At 41.4% G+C, this 14,122-nt stretch overlaps 1 protein-coding gene across 3 annotated transcripts in view; it reads right to left on the minus strand.

Annotated features, from left to right (window-relative positions):
• LOC149276533 (transcription factor Sox-6) overlaps positions 1 to 14,122 on the minus strand; it is a 134,119-nt gene that overhangs the window by 24,617 nt on the left and 95,380 nt on the right. For all 3 annotated transcript variants that reach the window (XM_089503525.1, XM_089503524.1, XM_089503523.1), the window contains exons 8-9: positions 6,033 to 6,188; positions 1,451 to 1,631 (exon numbers count right to left, since the gene is read on the minus strand). In XM_089503525.1, the coding sequence (XP_089359651.1) occupies positions 1,451 to 1,631; positions 6,033 to 6,188 (337 nt within the window). The remainder of the gene's footprint in view (positions 1 to 1,450; positions 1,632 to 6,032; positions 6,189 to 14,122) is intronic.

A 14,122-nucleotide genomic window follows, 5' to 3' on the forward strand; every position in this document is an offset into this window, starting at 1 on the left:
CACTGCTGTAGTTTCGCCCGGGCCGTAACCCAGGCGAAACTACGGCGTGCTGCTGCGGAGAGGAGATGGGAGTGCTCCTTACCGCTCCCCTCTCCATTGGCAGACACGGGGGCCGCGCCGTAAAACGGGGTGAAACACCGGTTGCTCACCGCGCCGTATTACAGCGCCATTCATTTTCAATGGCGGCCGTATTCTGGCCGCAAATCGGGCGGCTGGAATACGGCCCCATTACGGCAATGTGCATGGAGCCTTCGTATGTTGGTCTGGCCCTCTAAAACCATTCCAATTTCTCATGTGGCCCCATGGGAAAATTAATTGCCCACCCCTGTTCTAGAGGTTCCTACAAATCTTTTCCAGATCTTTTTGATGGTAACTTAAGAACCATTCTGCTGCCATATTATTTTTTTTAAAAACTCCACTCTTGTTCTATTTAAAGTTACAATTAACTTTTATTAGATCCACTAAAACGTTTAATTGCATTTTTTTAAAAAATTCTTTGAAAAATAAAAGAAAGCTAAATTTGACTTTTTCGGGGACGGTGTCAAGGTTGTGCCAAATGTCTCATGCTCTGAAAATATTATTATTTTTTATTTTATTTTATTTTTTTGGTGCACAAGCCAGGGGGAATGAATCATTTAATGGCAAATGGATAATTGTTGAACTACATGGAGTTTAAAAATAGAATCAGGTTCTTGTTTATCTTGGTAATTTTAACAGCTCCTTGTAAAATCTTGTGGTTTAAAAGGTTTAGTAACAAAACACAGCATCATTTGTACCATCTAAATATAAATATATTTTTTTACATTGTAGCAAAAGCTTTGGAGATACATTTAGTATTATTCTAATGGCAGCTCAGTTTCCAAAAAATATTGATGATTTTCAATTTGTGTAAATTTGGACTAAAACATTCGAAAAATGTTACACCCAATGAAAATATGCTGAAAACAAAAAAAAGAAATTAAAAATTTTGATGAGTTTTACTTTGCAATGAGTAGAATCGGGCAACAACTTCTGCTCATATTGGGTAAAACACTAAAAAATATATTTTTTCATGATTTTGTATGATTTTATAATGTTTTTTTTGGAGCGTTGAAGTTGTTTTGGCCAATTCAATTAATATATATATAAAAATGTTTGGATGCAGGGTTATCAGAAGTAACAGTAGATAAAGTAACGCTGATTCAGGGAGAGTCGGAATGTCTTGGAGTGAAGAAGGAATGTTTTTCCCTTTGAGAAGACGTTACTGTTACTTCTTCTGGGTCATCTAACATGGATTTGATGGACTTTATGTCTTTTTTCCACCTAATTAACTCCGTAACTATGTAACTAGCGTTGGAATGTTTCTGCTCATTTTTGAACTCCTATTCCATTCTGTTCAAGGTCAACTTTTTCTACTTTTTCTCCCGTTCTGCTTGAAAATAATGAAAAACGACCATTTTTGGGTTGTTACCTAGCGAAGAGCCTCTTCCAAGGGCCCCGCTTATCGGGCTGGGGATGCTGCTTTTGTTTGACAGGCTCCCGGGACTGGTTTTACTGCTTTGGAACAGGTTCTGCGTCGGGGACGTGGGGGATTTCAAAGGCTCGGCAGTCTTCGGTCGCGCCGACAAATTCAGAGGCTGCGCGGCTTCATCCTACAAGAGTTTAACATAAACAACGATTAAAACGAGACAAACGGAGCGCATTATCACTTACGACGCCGCACTTAGTTTACACCTCCGAGACAATGGCGCGTTCTTTGGCAAAAAAAAAAAGATAATTATTCTTCTATAAAACCACCAAAAGAAACCTCATTAATTTCTTAGTGTTATGTCTGTATTTACAACAACAAATCCTTTACGCCGTTGCTTTTTTTTTTTTTTTGCCAAATTAGAATGGGAATGAGCTCACATTACTGTTCATTTCTTAATGTGTTTTCTAAGATCCAAATTAACCTTGGGCATTTACGACGCATTATTTACATTTCCGGAAACATCTTGCGAGCGTTTTTTTTTTTTTCATTGTCTCTTTACGCTCTAGAACGCGGGGAAATGTTCAATATAATATCGTTTTCCGGCCAAATAGCGTGAAAAAAAAAATATATAGAACACAGAACCGGCAGATCGGCCCCATTCGGCCCCCCCCCCCCTCGTCTAGTCGCCCGCTGTAAAGACCCAAACCTTAATCAGTGGTCGGTCTCGTCTTAGATTCAGGAGCCGTATGCCTATCCCATGCGTGTTTAATCCCCTCACTGTATTACCCTCTACCACTTCTGCTGGGAGGTTTCTCCACTTATCTACCAACCTCGTGCTAAAGTCTTCCAGGAGTGCATGGATTGATGGCTGATTCTGAGTGCAGAGGAAAGGTTAATAACCCCCCCGGAGCATTTAAAAGCCCATTGTGTGTTCTCTCCTCCTCGGAGGAGGAGGCGTTCAGGTTGAGAACGCTAACACATAATGAATAATTAGAGTAGTAATGGAAAGATGGCTGATAATTTAATTTCTGCAGGGGAAACCCCAAGCAATTTGCATATGCCTACTCGGTAATGGAGGCGCGCTGGCCGTCGGGCCCGGAGTTGGTGTGACCTCCAGCACATACGTGCGTTAACTTACTAAAGGAAAATATTAGTCAGCCGGCTAAGGTTTTGCTTGGTCCTCTTCCATCTGGCTCCGGCGCGTCTTACATTAGATGTTCTGCACAGTATATACTTAACACCGAAACACTGTTTGGTTACTTATTCTATGGCAACTTCGCTTAGACTGCAAGCCTACGCTTTTTGGGCGTATTTTTCTTTTTTTTTTTATTAAGGCAGGTTAGAGATGAATAACCATTTTAATGAAAAACACTCAAAGCCAATAAATTAAACTAAACTGAGTGATTAATTCGCCCTCGTAAAAAATCATTCAGGCCTACTGTACGTATCTGATTTATTCGGGGAGCTGGTGTCGGAATTTTTCATCTAGAACGGAGAGGACTCTAGGTTTTTGGGTGGATTTTTTTGATATATATATATATTTTAAGGGAATAACAAGTGTTTGTGTTTTTTGTACAAAGAATATCTCCACATTTCAAGAAGGGACCTCTAAGGTCTCTCTACTTCGACTCAAATGACCAAAGAGGGACACCTTTATTTTAGCCATTTTGGGCTGGATTGGGCTTTATCCAGACTTTTTATGAGACTTTGTGCCCTATGGCGGGGTATTTGTGTAACTGTGTGGGGCATTTAGAAGAAGAATAATGGGGTTTATTTACCCCGTTTGATTTATAAAGCCGTGCCCTGCTGTTTCTATACACATTATCGGGGCTTTTAGGGCTGTAGAACCCTGCGATATCCTCATACCCAGCAAACATTCCGACCTCCTAGAAGAAAAGGGCATTGGGGAGGAAAAAGGGGCAAAGCAGAGAAAAGAGGGGTACAGGAGAGGACAGAAAGAAACAGGGAGGGCATGGAAAGGCACAGGGGAGGAGAATGGGGTACAAGAGTTGTAGGGAGGGAGATGTATTTCATTGTGAATACCAACATCTAGAATTGTCATTCAGCCTGCTACCAGCCATATAAAGGATTGTAGGGCTTATAGTCTATAAACCTCTTCATGGAAGCCGTCACTAACCTTCATTCTTAGCGAAAAGCACATAAAACAACCAACAAGGTGAACAAACCAGACCCGCTATAAATGAATACTCTTGATATACGTAGAGAGATAGGAGAATGGTATATATATATATATATATATATATATATATTACGGCGGAGACTTTATTCTTTAAGGTCTGTATGGCAGCTCGTAAGCATCATATCCCCTAAATTGTAGAACGTCGGGGACATATAGAAAATTAAAAGGCAATTCCTGCTGGATTTGTTTATCGAAGGAGTCTGTATTGGGGAATAAAAGGCTATTGAGATATAAAAGGATTGTTGAAAGGGGGGGGTATGATTTTTATAGGGGACGGGAGTTTAATAAGATACATGGAGAGCGGAGCAAATCAGAGAATCATTATTTTCAGACACTTCGTATAACAGAATAATCGGTGACATTATTGACCGCTCGGCTAAAGTATCTCACGAGGTGCATCAGGGATTCAATATGGCCGCTCCCTAGGAACAGATTGTGTTACTTTGTATCGAGGGGCTGCGGCTGCGCAAATCAAAAAGAATACAAAGAAAAGAATATATAACATATAAAGGCGTAATTAAGGCTTTTTTATTTGGAGGTATGGATGGAGACGCAGAGATCTGATGCTTCTGCTCCCCACTTCTGATGGATTACGTGGATTCCGAGCTCATTCATTATAGACGCAAAACCCACACGAAGTGCATTTCCACTCACATAACGTCCGCGTGTCTTAAAGGGATTTTCCCACAAAACAGAAGCCGAATCAGCGGAAAATGGCTGGGTTTGCCGCAAGGATTTACCCTTTCTATTATTTTGTCTTAGTAGTGGGTTAGGGCAGAGAGCGTCTAATCTGTAACAGTTGCAAGGAAAATAGAACTTTAAGATATAATTTATGGGGGTTTTGTCCCGAGCCAAATATAAAACTAACAAAATAAAAAAAACCTAAAATAAAAAGACTGCGCATGTCAAAGTTTGGAAGCACAGCAGTAAAAGCTAACGGAACCGTACTTAAAATATTTGTGTTTTTATTTTAATGTCTTTATATTTTTTTTTCTCCCAGGGGTACGTACGTTACAAGGTGCCTTTAACTTTTAGCAAAGTGTTCTTTCTGGACAGTTTCCATCTTTTTTTCATAATAATTACTTTTTATTCTTCCTGGAGCGAAATCTCTTTAAAAAATGGGGAGAAGGCAGTTGCTGACCCCCCCTGGCATTTAATGGGTTAAAGCAAGTTATGTGATATATATGTTGTTTCTCTTTAAACTCTGTTACATCAACCCAGCCAACGCAAAGTGTTTGGAACACGCTTCGCAACCTGATTGATCCTAGTTTTCCATGGCAACGGATACTTTGTCGGTAATGAAACATTTTATTTTCATAATATTTAACTTTGTATCTATTGTAACAAAATACAGATGTGAGGCGCGCGGTGCAGCTGCGGCTTCGAGATCCTAGTTGCATTTATATGCCGTGTGCTCGTGATAATTCCCCGTACAAAGTCTGCTTTTATCCTTTTTAAACTATTATCGGAACGGATTCTCTTATTATAATTCTAGAAATTTCCCCGTATTAAATAATTTAAAAAATACATATTTCCACCCGAAAAAAAATAATAGTATCCAGCTTAAAAGGTAGGGGCTACACGATATAATGACGTTCTAGAAGAGTTTACCTCTCTCAGTTCCTGGAGGTCAGCTAAGGATCTGGGATTTGGTGAATTAACCCCTCGAATTCCTCTAAAAACTACCGAAATGGACTATGAACGTGGATAAACAGGGATAAACCTATCCTGATCATAGGACAAGGCTGAGGACCAAGAGCTCTTATCTGCTGTCATATTGTATCTTTCTATGTACCGCCTGCCGTTTGCCTTCATCTGGATCAATAAACTTAGGGAGCCCTGACCTCAACCCCATCGGGCAGCTTTGGGAGGAACTGAAACGGAGATTGTGAGCCGGGCGTCTCGTCCAACATCAGTGCCTGACCTCACAAACGCTCTACTGGATGAATGGGCAGAAAATCGCACAGAAACTCCCCAACATCTTGTGGGAAGCCTTCTCAGAAGAGCGGAAGCCGTTATATCTGCAAATGGGGTACCAACTACATATTAATGTCTCTGTATTTAGAATGTGATGTCATCGAAGCCCCTGTTGGAGTAATGGTCAGGTGTCCCAATACTTTTGTCCACATAGTGTAAGTAACTATGTATCTATTAAGCACTGCAAAACTTTGCTGACATTCTATCGCTGCAACCCTCTCTGGCTTTTCACTAGAAACCAGGGTGTCAACCCAGAATGACTGCTTAAAATTAACTCTTTATTGGGATCGAGACTCGGAATGGTCTCGTCTTGGTGGTACTTGGATGGGGAAAAGTTGAGAAGACTTTGGGAGGCTCCTCTGCTCTGAGCCAGAAGAACGGTCTATAGGGAATAGATAGAGTTACCTTGACCTGAGCGATGGGACTGGACCCTCTCTTCTCAGTCTTCATGCCGGTGGGGGACAGAGCCCCGGCAGAGTTCGGTGCTTGCGGGGTGGACGGCATTTTACCTCCTGGGGACACCTGCATGCTGGCCAACTGAGCCTGAGCCGCATAGAGTTGCTGCAAAAATAAAAATGAAAAAAATCAGCAAATTCATAATCCTAGATTGATAAAAGACACATCTGCATCGAACCATTTCTCAGGAACCTGATGCTAGAGCCGCTCACTATCGCCATACCTATTTTTGGATTCTGTGGTTTGACGGCTTCCTGTTTGTTAGAGTTCAGATTAATTGTTATAAAGCGCGATGCCCTTTACTAAAAAAGAAACCCAAGAAACTTTTAAACAAAAAAGTACGCAGATTTAACCATTTCCATATCAGAGCCGGGTTTGCATTGAGACGCAACACATGAAAGATACCAACAAAAAAAAAAAACCCGGGGCTTTTCATCCAAAATGAAACAAATCTTTCCGACGCATTACGGAGCGTTTAGATTCAATCACGGAATTTCTAGGGATGGAACGTTTTCCTTATTATAGAATTATAGAATTTTCTCTCCAATTATTGAATGGTAGATTTAGAAAATTGTTTGCAAATATTTTTGGGGGGAGTTTTTGGACTTTCTGGCATTAGAATAATGTCGTGTTTTTTTTCCTAACATGAAGAATTCTACTCCAACCTGTTGTTTTCACTGAAGTCCCAAATAATGGAACCATCGAAGGAGGCATCGCGAAGAAACCATATTTATTTATATATATATATATATATATTTATACATTTAATTATTTATATATATATATATATATTTATACAGTTAATTATTTATATATATATATATAATTTATTTATTTATACATTTAATTATTTTTATATATATATATATATTTATTTTTTTTTTATTATTATTTTTAGTTTGAATTGGATAAAAGGCGCCTCGGGTTTAATATCGAGGATTATTATCTTTCTGGTGGACATCATCGTAAAAATAAAATATATGAAAGGAGACCTTTTTGCCGTCTTTTATTATAAGGGGGGGCTTAGCATAGAATCATTTAGTAAGCAGCCAGATGCGATTATGTCACTGTTGTTCTTTGGGATTTGGTTTCTGGCGTAACGGGGCTCTTTATAAAATAAAACAAGCGGAATACGGCACGCGAGGGACCCCGGCTCGGGGAACAGTGGTCTGAGCTTCGAGTCAAAAGCTAAGCTCATAATGAAAAGTGACAACATGGTGTTTATGGAGGTCTGCTGGAGCTCTCAACCGGCGCACATGGAAGAGGTCGGCAGCCATCAGGCAATCATTATTATTATTATTTGTATAGCGCCAACATATGCTGTTGCATTGTATGGGGGGGATCGGTCATACACAATACAAGGGCTGATTTAACCCAATCCAGATAGCAGACATGCAAAGGGTTAATTCAATTTTATGTGAAAATTAAGACACAGATCTTTTTCTTTAATTAGAGGGTGATAGATAAGTTGAACAGCCTCCCAGCAGAAGTGGTAGAGGGTAATATAGTAAGGGTATTAAACATGCATGGGATAGAAATACGGCTCCTGAATCTAAGACGAAACCAACGACTGATTAAGGTTTGAGTCTTTACAGCAGGAATAATGGGTGACTATACGGGGGGCCGACAGGGGCCGATCTGCCGGCAGGTTCTATGTACGTCGGACATTGTTACTGGTGGCTTTCACCGTTGTTCTTGTTCCCGCGTTAGTTTTTTCAGAAAGGGGGGTAAAATCATGAGCTTTCAGGCATAACTTGTCGGGTCTACAAAAAAGCCTACGGCCCCCATGGTCTACGGCAGATCGTTGACTGACTGGTGGATGGTGGGACTTATAGTCTAAAGTTTCTGTACTCCGCCGCCAGGCTGGAAAGGATACGACGGGATCCTGAGACGAAGCTGAAAAGCCGAAGCCAGAAAGCTTAAAAAAAAGAAAGAAAAAAAGAAAGAAAAAACATGCTTTTTGTCAGCGTCACTCAAACATAACCACCCTGACTTGGTGGCAGGGAAAACAGACGTGTGCGTGTTACGGTGTGATATGACGAGGGAGACCCTTCGCTGTATTCCAGCGCGGCCGTTAGCGTGACTCATGTTATTGCTCGAGCAAAAGCCAACATCCCGTCACTCACATTATTAATAGAAGCGGCTTCATTATTTCCTGCTGTTTCATATCAAATCATTTCTGGGCTCGACATGGAATCCAAACACATGGCGCCCAACATTTTAAATGGCCAGCGAGGGGGTGGGGTCAGAGGCGTGGCTGGGGGCGGAGCTCTACCCAGACTTTTTATGTGACTTTCTGCCCTATGTGGGGTATTTGTGTAACTGAGCTGGGTATTTAGAAGAAGAATAATGGGTTAATTTACCCCGTTTAGTTGATAAAGCCCCTTCCTGCTGTTTCTATACACATTATCGGGGCTTTTAGGGCTGTAGAACCCTGCGATACCCTCATACCCAGCAAACATTCCGACCTCCTAGAAAAGAGGGGCATCAGGGACTGGCCAAATAAACAAAGACACTTGGCAGGTATGCAAAGGTGTGAATATATTTTGAGGGCCGTGAGCATAGTGAATTCCTATGATACATTTTAAGCAGATTCAAGCAAATTTCAAACAACCAATACATTTGGTGATCTTAGCTTTTTTTTTATTTAAGGATTTTTTTCTCTCCATTTTTCACATAAAAATGCTAAAAACTGTGGCTTTGAGGGATGTTTTTTTTTCTCTTAAGTAAAAAAAAAAATAAAAAAAAGTCTTTTGAGACCTAGTTAAGAAAGCTCGGTTTTCAGTCTTCTAAATAAGATATGCAAATATGTAATGCTTTATTTATAGAGCCGAAGGTTGCACGATTGAGACAATACGTAATTGGGGTCTCAGAAGAAAGGGGTGATTCTGAGGGCAATTAAAAATTCGCATGGGCTGTTTCTCAAACGCTATAAGCAAGTATTGTTAGAAAATAATAATAATTCCCAGCCGGCTCTTAGTAATGAATATTATTATCTTTATTTGTTAAAATTCCAACATATTCTGGAGCGCTGTACAACGGTATAGAACAGAAAGAGGGCCACAGCATACGGCACGTAACCTAATAATAATACTTTATGGTAACGTGTTAGATAAACATGTTTATTGAGGAATTTAAAGGAGCCCTCAGCTTAATTCTAAATTTAATGAGTAATTCTATTGAGGTCTCTCCGCTTTCCCTAAAACCTCCTTATAGCGTTTCCTGGCGTTTAAATGGATCGTCGTTGCTGGATGGTGGAAACGCATCGTGATTGGGTCATTCCTCTGCCGTCCAGTAAAATTCTACCGTAAAACAAATGCTTAAAATTATGACAAAAAGGAGAGAATCACATAACATATGCCAAGTTTCCCTGTTCAGAAGTCCCAGTCCCTCTAAGAAAGCGAAATCGACCACCCACCCCTGATGCCCCTGTTTTCTAGGCGCTCAGAATGTTTGCTAGGTATGAGGGTATCGCAGGGTTCTACAGCCCTAAAAGCCCCGATAATGCGTATAGAAACAGCTGGAAACAGCTTAATAAGTTAAACCCCATTGCTCTTCTTCTAAATGCCCAGCAATAGAACACAAAGTCACATAAAAAAATCTGGTAAAAGCCCCGCCCCCGAATAAACCTCTAACCACACACCCTAAACAAGACGTGACCATATTTGGTCATTTAGAATGTTCAGAGTAAGCAATGTTTGTATCATGTTTCCTGTAACAAAGTGGAGGGAATATTCCATAAACACAATACTAGAGGGTGGAAACTTCCCACTGAAAATTTAATCTGGATCATAAAGAAATATAACTGAACATTACATGTTTTTTACAAAAAAAAGTGAATGCACGGCAGAGTCTTCCAGTAGAGATGGCAGCAGAACTGAACCCTATCAGAAATAGATACAATGTCTCAAGAATGAAATAAAGCAACCGGCAACGGGTGAACCGGGTCTTACTAATCTAACGGCCGCACAAGCAGGAGATTCCAAGTAAAACATTCAATGAAAAGAATTAGACGGCGTCGCGTTTAATATTTCATAAAAATTGATTGAACGCAGCAAAAAAAAAAAAAAAAAAAAAAAAAAAAAAAAAAAGAGGAACAAAGGAAAAAAGTCAAAGGTAAGCTGAATGGAATTGGCAGTTTGGACGGCTTAATCCATGCGACTAACCCAGAGGCAAGCGAGGGCTTCTGCCTGCGGGATCTGCCAAGGAACCAGATGCTGTTACTTAAAAATATCTTCTGCATCTGTGCGAGTCCAGCGTGCCAACCCTCCACGAAGCCGACGTAACCCTCGCTCCAGACGAGCTTCCTACGCGGCCGTCCCGGTACCGGGGACGAGGCTTCACACGGCGGGGGTCCGCGGACCCCCCCCCGACCTTCAGACTCCTTACTCCGCAGCCCGTTCAGCTCCGCGCTACTTATTAACGCTAAAGTTAAAAAAAAGGGGTATAGCAAAGCATTGGGCTTAGCCTCTTGGCACTCAAAGGGTTAATGGGTAACGACAATTCAGAAACAAAATCTAATTTATTGCAAAAAAAAATATTCTGGATATTAATTCTATCTATTATTCCTTTGTTATTTGTTTATATAATTTATTGTTATTTATTTATAAACAAAGTGCTATTTATTCATTTGTTTTTATTATTTTAATTAAGTATAAACGCAGGGGGTTTCTTTAAACGTATGGAACGTAGAACCTGCCGGCAGATCGGCCCCATTCGGCCCCCTGGCAACAGCTCTTCTTCTGTTTGAAAGAATGACCTTGAACGATCCATAGTGGACAGGAAAGTATGTTTCTTTTTGATGACATTTTCTGTTTTTTAACTTTTTTAGTATTAATTCATAGCATTCCCCCGCTCCGCACAGGTGTTTGTCGCGCATGCGTAACCAGGCTTTTGAAGCATTTCGATTTCGCGGTCGGGGAAGACAAGAGGGGGGACTTTGAACGGTCCTGCGCGTCCGGCTCTCCTGCAAGCTGCCGGACAGATGTGAAATAAGTCGCCGCTAAAGATCCTGACCTCTTCTGGGGAAGATTTTATTATTCCGGAAAGAGACATAATCGCTGAACATTAACAATTAGCTGCACGCTGTCTGCGTCCTCTTCATCCGTTTAAACTTCTCGCCCTCGTCTTCAGGTCCTCGCCCCCAATAAAAAGATTTTCCGGTAATTAATGTTAATTTCACAGGGTTGGGAAAAGACAAAAGATGTTTATTTTTAATTTATTATTATTATTTTTTTTTATTGGTATTTATTGTCTTTGTTACGAATTGAAACAATGTAACAAAGCAAACAAATGCATTAACCTTTCGGTACCCATTTCTGCAGATTCCTACCGCTTCAACAAACTTTGGGCGCCAGCGCTTTCTGTGCCTAGTGCCTCCTTCATTACCAAATCTACCCCTGCCTGTAAAAATCTCCTATTTACTCAAAGTTTTTGCCCTGTTTCCAGTGCCGTATTTACCTTCCCAAACCGGGGCAGCGTCCCCGGCCTCCCCCTCCTATGCCGCCATCGTTACCACTGACACGGAGCTATGGAGTCCTCCATGGCATTTATGGCCCATCTGGGGGGATCCAGGACCTCTCTATTATCTGGTCCATTGAACAGTGGCTCTACAAGGAGCCCATTTACCCCCAGGAAGAATGGCTCCCAGTTTTGGGGCATAGGGGCTTCTGCCCCCCCCTTGACCTGCCGAACGCCAGCGATAAATGGGCATTAAATAATTTGCCCAGCATTAGGGCAGAATATAAACCACAATGGGGGAAACGACACCCAAATAGCCCAATTCCCCCCAACAAAGTCTAGATTTCAATATGAGGGTACCCCAGACCGTGTCATCACGCATGAATTATCTTCAAAAAAATTAAATAAAAATCAGAATAAAACCCCTGAAAAGGTGTGGGATGTGATAAGTGTACCCCGATACCGAGCGGGTAAACCTAATGTTATCTCTACCCAAAGAGAAAGGGGAAAAAATACTATATATACAGATACATTTATGAAAAGACGCGCAGCGTATGCACTCGCACTTTGATATCAAAGGAAGCCGGGATAATAAAATATTAATGCGGATTTTATGAATTGTAAATTATTTTCAATATTTAAAATAAAAGTCCCCGTATGATCATCGACAGCAGCTTTGTATATAAATAAGATTTAATTTGAAAGAGAATAAACGATTTCGGCAACAAACACAAAAGCCTCTGATATTGTAATTCTGTTTTCTCCGATTCGTCTGATGTGGCCGCGCATGGTCGAGCCCCCCCCCCAAAAAGGCAAAAAAAATATATATATATATTTTTCAATGTGAAGAAACAAAAAAGAGAGGTCAGAGCTGACCAGCAGAAAAAAGCAGGCAGCCAGACCCCCCCCCCCCTCTCTTGGAGACAGTGACGAAATGACATAAGACCCCTCACCCCTCCCCCGCCCCGGTGGACCCCGGTGGACCCCGGCTGCTGCGTTTCACCTCATTTCCCTCATGTTTTTAACAGACCGGGATCGGCTCCGCTGAGGATACGAGGCCGAGCTACGTCTCCTGTACTGTTTTCAGACCGAGCCCCTGAGAAAGGATTTGATACAATTGATCGGACCGAGTAATACCTTTGTCCATTTCAGCATTAAATGACCCGTTGAAATACCGCTTAGTCGGGATGAATTTCTGTAAGCGGAACTTTAGCCTTTTATTTATTTATTTATTTTTTCCTCCCCGGCTTTGAAAATGCACCGGCAAGTACCTCGAGGACGAGACCTTTTAGCCGGTGATAAATAAAACGAGCCCCCTTGATTATTAGAGGTGACTCGAGAGCCGATAAAGTGTAAGAGAACGAGAAAAAAAAAAACCAGTCATCATTTTCTTGTTGGTTTAACCTTTTCTGGATCATCGGCCACAAAGACATCTGGACCTCAACAGGTTAATTTCCCCGGCAGCTGCTTGGATCCTAATTATTATTTATGTTACGTTGTAACCAGTATGAAAAATGACGCGTTCTACCATTTTTTTCTTTGTGCCATTTATTTATTTATTTATTATTTTAAATGATAAAATGTATACAAGGTTCCGAATTATTTATATTAATATACATTAATACCTATATATATATATATAATTATTATTGATACTAATTATGGAACATCGGAAAGGTTGAAACGGAAAAGAAAATTCTTAAAGAAGGCGAATAATTAGCCTGGTATGTCTGAACGCAGCTTAGTAGAAAGAGCCCATCTTCACCGCCCTCCATCCACGGATTCCTTGCAAGGAAGCACCCGAGCGATAATTCAGCGTTAGGACTGCTTCAGTGCGCTAATCGCTTAAAGAGAAGCAAATAAAAAAAAAAAAAAAAAAAGAAATATTAAAGCCCCTTCGCTTGATGCCACAAGGATCCCGCGGTCTCCTGGCTCGGGGCAACTTCCCAGCCCAGCAGCATCCAGATGTCACGAGATATCTCCAGCTTCTGATGCCGCGCACGGCTCCGTTCCAGTATGGTTTAACATCTGTTTGAGCTGCTGGCACGCAACCTGGTGGATATCGTTGATGCGCAGGCTCACGGCTGAACGGCAGCGCTCTGGAGCTCCACTGTGACCCCAAACATTTGGAAGCCATCAATTGCGGCTGTCGTCTTCTCCCGTTCAGCGATTCACCTGCGCCCAGACAGCTCCTTAGCAGTCATTAGGTTTATTGGCTAACCGAGGGCTTCGTTCTTCAAAGAGCTCCTCGGCGTCTTTCTTTATCAGCGCCGAGCCGATCGCTGCAGAGATACAAATGCAGGAGCCCGGTGGAGACAAAGTATCTCCAAGGGAAGGCTGGGTCGTTGGCCGGCGCAGGAGCGAGCGGCTATTAATAACACCGCTTGGGTAATCGTCAGGAAAAAAAAAAAGGCAACGTTTTTTGCCAAAAGTAAGCGATTAGCAAAAATGAAAGGAAGCCGCGCAAAATTAATGGACTTTCGGCATCTGCAACACCTCGTCACGGAAGCCATATTGTGCGGGAAGCATGAAAAAGAGGGACAGTCCCCCCGATAAAATGTTTCTGCGCATTAAATAAT

This window comes from Sceloporus occidentalis, unplaced genomic scaffold (genome assembly GCF_023333645.1).
Source record: "Sceloporus occidentalis isolate IW3139 unplaced genomic scaffold, rSceOcc1.0.p SCAF_235, whole genome shotgun sequence".
Taxonomy (NCBI): Eukaryota; Metazoa; Chordata; class Lepidosauria; order Squamata; family Phrynosomatidae; genus Sceloporus; species Sceloporus occidentalis.